General features: G+C 52.1%; 1 protein-coding gene across 1 annotated transcript in view; it reads left to right on the top strand.

The window, feature by feature from the left end:
• The first annotated feature begins 233 nt into the window (after window positions 1–233).
• LOC123401358 (vacuolar protein sorting-associated protein 29) overlaps window positions 234–6,000 on the top strand; it is a 30,251-nt gene continuing 24,484 nt past the window's right edge. The window contains exon 1 of the mRNA XM_045095143.1: window positions 234–660. Coding sequence (XP_044951078.1) covers window positions 529–660 — 132 coding nt within the window. The 5' untranslated portion in view covers window positions 234–528. The remainder of the gene's footprint in view (window positions 661–6,000) is intronic.

Raw genomic sequence — 6,000 nt, 5'->3', positions numbered from 1 at the left:
ATGCCCGTACAAATTTTTAGCGGCCGAGTCTTTTTTAAACGATCTTCTTGGATCGATATTTTTAAGTTAGTTTGAATTTTACGGGTCGAAAGCTTATACAAAATCTGCTCGAGATGCTGCAACACCTCCATATCAGCCAAATACATACGGTATACGAACACGTGGTTTAGTTTGAGGACCTTCAGTTGTTTTGTTTTTGATGGAAGAACCTTCAGGCTGGCCGCTTTGTCGCTTTGGATGTTTTGAGGACCAAAGTGAGCTGTCTCGACAAATTTGAGGGCCATACGTGCACTTCACCTGAGAACGAACGTGCTAGGGATTTGAGTGGAATACCTTTTTTTTATTGAAACGGAGGCAAAGATTGCCTCCTCATCATCAAGCTTCCCAAATCTATCAATTAAGCAGAACAGAATTGCGGAGCGAAAACCGGAACAACCAGATTTGATCATCGCGTTCTAGGAGAGCAGAGCGGGCTGAGGGATTCGGATCACACAACCACACAACCACCGCGATCTCCAATCAAATCCAATGGTGCTGGTCTTGGCGCTGGGCGATCTGCACATCCCGCACCGTGCGCCCGACCTGCCCGCCAAGTTCAAGTCCATGCTCGTCCCGGGCAAGATCCAGCACATCATCTGCACCGGGAACCTCTGCATCAAGGTCAGTTCCCTTTCTTCCCCGTGATACATGCTCGATGCTGCGTGCGCATGATTGCTGCTGGATCGCCGTGTCTATGGTTTGTCAAATCTGGTTGACTGGCTAGTTCGTGAAGCCATGCTTATCGTTTGTTATACATATTTTGTTCCTTGTTCAGTTGTTGGGTGTCGCCGTGTTGATTTTGGGACCACGGCACTCGCCCTTGGCATGTGGACTGATTACCGATTGTCATAAGCTTGCACTTGCTTGATTGTCTGTACATGATGCGGTTTTGCAGTAGACGTCTGGGGGATTTGAGCTTGCCGAGGGAGTAGGCATGAGACAATAATTTCTTCTCTTGGTTCGGTTACTTCGGTATCTTCGCAGTTTGTTTTTCCGTTATGTAAATAATACCCTTTTCAAGAATTCGTCCAGTTAACCAGTTAACTTGCCGATTAATCCCTACTCGTAGGGTCACCGAGTAGCCGATTAATGGATTAAATGACCGATTAACTTGTCGATTAGCCCATTAATCCCCTACTCACCACCCAACCGAGCAGATTAATCCCCTACTCACCACCCAACCGAGCAGTTACCAGTTAACGATTTCCTCAACAATGGTAAATATCACGCCTATCTCTCACAATTATGCAGGCGGTGTTAGAAATTTGTATGATCATCATGTACCTTCCCATTCTGAAAAGTACCACGCTTACTCACATAACTATGCATGCGCTTCTATAAGTTTGTCTGATGGTCTCTACCTGTATAAATCTGTCATGCGGGGTCAACAGTGTGTCCAGAGGTGCAAGCCCAAGCAGGGACCCCATGGCCACCACGTGATAGGAGTACAGGATTAGGCAAGTCTAAGAGCATCTCCAGCCGTTTGGCCCCCCAGCGCACCTGCGATGTCGTTTGTGCGTTTGTGCCGTCGGTTTTTTCGGCTTGTGGGGGGAACACGTTTCCAGCCGCACCCCGAGGTTTCGGCCCCAAACGCACATAAATTCAAAGTTCTCTTTCCCTCTACCAAAAACAACACACGTTCGGCGATCATCATGCCACATGTCGGCGATCGAAATATGGCCAAATTCCGGCGGTCAAAAAGGTAGGAACCATAGACATGGAACTCAAATGGCAAGTTCCTCTCCTGCAGGGGTGGGAGAGCTCGGCGTAGGCGTTGGGGCCGTAGTTGTAGTACTCGGCGTTGGTGTGGGCGCAGTTGGCGTTGGCGTTGACGTTGTGGTCGCAGTTGCAGTGCTCGCTGTTGTCACCGCCGGTCCTGTCATGAGGTTGCGCTCCGCCAAATACCACGCCTTCACCTGCGGGTCCATCGTCGCCATGTCAGCTCTCATTAGGAACGTCAGGTCGGTGTTCCTCTTCTTCGCGGCGACGTTGATCCTGAGAAGGTTGAGCTTGACGTCCTGCTTCGTCATCAACGCCGACCACCTCACCTCGTATTTCTCCTTCCTCATGGCGGAGTGACTCCTGGCGTTGGCGATGCACTGTTCTATTGACGATTGCAGTCGTTTGGCAGCGGGCGCCGAGTCCCTCATCGCCTTCATTTTCTTGTTGCCATCAGGCCGCCCTTCTGCCGCCCTCGAGACAGGCGCTTCCAGGTTGTAGACACCGTCCTTGGTCTTGGCGAGAGCGAGCTGGACCTCTGTCCATTTCTTGCATGACTCGATCCTTGTGAAGACATGAAGGAACTTGAACTCGGCATCGATGCTGTCCTGACGATGCATGTCGAACATTCGGACCATCCGCACAGACGAAAGAACAAGTGTCGACGAAAGAACACGACAAAGAGCTAGGCCGGTGAGCCATGGACATACCTGGCACTCGACGTTGGCGCCGCTCTCCGGGCGAGCGATGACCTCCTCCTGAATCCCATGCCACTTGTTGCAGGCTTGCTGGATAGTTGGCCAATGGTTGGCCATGGCCTTGTTGCTGCGATCCATGTGGATGCTGGTGAACTCGGGGTCGACCATCTTGCGCTCGTCGAACGCGGTCGTGGCCCTTCTCCAGTATGTGTCGGCATTCTAATTCGCGCCGGTGATCGGGTTGATGCTGGCAGTCTTCCGTGCTTCGGCGAGACACTCGTCTTCCTTTGACGTCCACTTGACGCAAGGCTCGCCTGACTTGCCGTTAGACGACTGCCTCTTCTTTCTCCCTTTGCTCGCTGGCTCCGGCTCCGCCGGTTGTTCCTCTTCCACCTCCTCCTCGACAACGTCGTACTTGACGTCCTTCATGTCGTCGGCGATGTCCACCGACCACCGTTTCCTCTTGCATGCGGAACCTGGGGCATGAAGCGGCGGCGGCTGAGCCGTTCGTGATGATCTCGTTCATCTCGGTGTCGGCGCTGCTGAACTATGGCGCTGAGCTAGGTGCGAAGGGTAGGGGGCCACACCGTAGAGCCGACGCAGATGAACCTGAGTATGTCGACGAGTAGCCGTACCGGGCATTGAGGCCGGCGGTGAACGCAGAGGGGGTGCGCGGGAAGGTGATGTTGGGGTTGAAGCCGCCGAGTGCGTTGTTAGGAAGTATTAGTATATTGGTCTAGGAGTCCTATTAGTCTATGTTTACTTTCCTTGCACCTCAAGTCTTGTGTAATATATATATGCCCCTTGTGCCTTCAACAGAGATAAGTTGCTTTCCTAACATGGTATTAGAGCTTAGATTATTTTTTTTCAGGCGCCGCAACTCGCCCTCCCGATCCAATCTCGCGCGTCGCTGATGCTTTTCTTGTGTGGTCGCCCCTGCTTTCTCAGGGTGCAACCTTCTGGTCAACCGTCGCAACCCTTGTGCGGATCCGCTTGCAGGCCAACCCAGCAGCATGGTTTGCTCTGGTTCCGCCGGCCGCCGCCCCTCGCAGGATCCCGCTGCCAGCTGCTCCGTCGCCCGGATCCCACCACCTGTTGCTGGATCCCGTCGCGTCCACCTATTGCCGTCTGCTGCCTGCGCGAGCGCAGACTACGGACCCTCTGTATAAGCTGCTGCTATCTCTACGTGTGGCTCTGCTGCTGCACACGCGCCTGCAACTGGTTTTCCTACTGCTGCTGCTAGTTTGTTGTTCTACAAGCCGTGTACATGACGTGTGCCCCCGTGCTACTCTTCTCCTGCACGTCCATCTGCGTGCTATGCTGCTGTTTTCGTTGCCCTTTGCTCCTCTGGCCAACTGTTGTGTTCCTGCTACCTGCTCGCCAGTTGCTACTCCTCTCGTTGTTCGGTGATTTTCAACGTGGCCGCTTCATCTCAGGCATGCATCTTCCTTTGGTGTTGCGTGCTCTTCCATAGTTATTGTCTAGTATGTGTTCTTTAGTTTTCTATATTTTCCGTTGCGTTCACCAAATCCGTTGATATTTTGTGTTTCTCATGCCATGTGAGTCCACCATATCATTGTCCGTCAGCCTCTCTCCGGTCCTGATCCTTTCTATACAACTTTTGTGGCCTACTTGCCCTTGTTGTTTTGTATAGGATTTTCTGGACTCCTTTTGCATTGTCGATCTACGCCCATCGTGCCTTAACTGCCGAGCTTCTTTCGCCGTCGGTTGTCGTGGACTATGATTTTCTACGCAATGATGTATTCTCTTGATGTGCCATCTTCTTTTGACAACCCATCTTCTCTTGATACTTATGGTGTATCTTCAAGTGATGCGGTGTCTTCCTCTGATGTGCCATCTCTTCGTTATCCCCTTTGGCTTGACTCGACAGGTTTTGAAGACTGTTCATGCTACGACGACACTCTCAAGACGCTGATTTGGATTATCAATTTTTTTAGTATTACACTTCTTCAAATGCAATGCTATTGCATACGCTTTGCATTTGGGGGGGGGGGTGTTAGGAAGTATTAGTATTGGTCTAGGAGTCCTATTAGTCTATGTTTACTTTCCTTGCACCTCAAGTCTTGTATAATATATATATGCCGCTTGAGCCTTCAATAGAGATAAGTTGCTTTCCTAACACGCGTCACGTTGGCATATTCAGGCGAGGGCGCGTACCCCCACACCGGCGGCGAGAAGTTGGCCGGTGATGCAACGCTATGCTGGCTACCCCACGCGCCTTGTGGGTATTGGCCTGCCTGTTGAGGCGGAAGGATCTGGAGCTCGTTCGCCATGGGCGTGCGAGACGACACCTCCTGCTCCGCCGCCGTGTCCCTGACCTTCTTCATGTTGAGCCTATTTCGCTGATCGTTGGTGACCGCCGTCCGGCGATCAACGTCGGCCTTCCGCTGGCGTTCGTCAAGCCCGGGGCCTTGGCATCGGCGCCCTCGGCTTCCTCGGCTTGGGCGTTGCGGATTCGGTGGCTAGGTGAGGGGGCGCATACTTCTTCGGTGTCATGGCGGGCGAATCTGGGGAGACTGGCGGGAACTGCGGGGGAGATGGTGGATGGTGAGGAGGGAAAGGCGAAAGACGACAGGAAAATTGACCGGTGTCGCCGACAGTGCGGCCCCATGCGCCTTTTCGCTTCACCCGGTGCCCCCAGGCGCCCCCGGTGCGTTGGGCTCGGCTTGGGTTCGCCGGATGTAATTTCGGCCCAAACCGGCGAAAAACAAGGATCTGGGGGCGCGGCTGGGACATTTTTGTTTGCCCGGCGGAAAAGAAGACGCCCTGAGGGGGCTCTTGGGGGCGGCGGCTGGAGATGCTCTTAGGTTGTAACAACTTGTTATCAAAGACACCGGTTCTCAGGTCTGCCAGCCAAGCTCCTGTGGCAAAATGGCGACCATCAAGTAAACACCGATACTTACAGCAGTCAGCGCATCCATATCGAATATTGTATCCGATAGTGATTATTTTCTGATATGTCCCTGATACCTCTCAAGCTCTAGTAGTGCCTGTGGTGGGCTCCTTTCCCCGGTGCTCCCGCTCCCCTCCCCCCCACTATCCTGTAGAATTCTATCTAATGGAAGGCTGTTGATTTCCTCCTCCTCCCTTTGTCTCTAACTGAACTTTTATGTTTGTAAATTGCTGCTACCCTTTGGCTGTTGGTTCTTGCTTTTGTTGGAATCATGGATAAGACGATAGAAGATAATGGACTGCACGGACTAAATATATGCTAAATGGCTTGATGCTTAATTGAGAACATATTTTTTATATTATTTAAAAAAATAGTCAAACGTATCCCCGCGGTGGTGCTTTTCGGAAATGACGTATTCACGTATCCGTATTGCCCCGATACTGATACACGTATTCGTATCGGTGCAATCTAGGCGACCATTGACGAAATCTCCAAGCTTCTGGACCAGACAGTCCATGGGAATCCCCCTGACGCGCTTCCACAACTTCCTGAGAAACATCATGAAATGGTAGTTGCATCTCCCTCCACTCAAGGTGCTCAAGGCTCGCCTCATCTGTGGCCTGTGGCAAG

The sequence above is a fragment of the Hordeum vulgare genome, chromosome 6H (genome assembly GCF_904849725.1).
Source record: "Hordeum vulgare subsp. vulgare chromosome 6H, MorexV3_pseudomolecules_assembly, whole genome shotgun sequence".
Classification (NCBI taxonomy): domain Eukaryota; kingdom Viridiplantae; phylum Streptophyta; class Magnoliopsida; order Poales; family Poaceae; genus Hordeum; species Hordeum vulgare.
The sequence above is the reverse complement of the archived record's forward strand: the minus strand, read 5'-3'. Positions and strand labels throughout refer to the sequence as shown.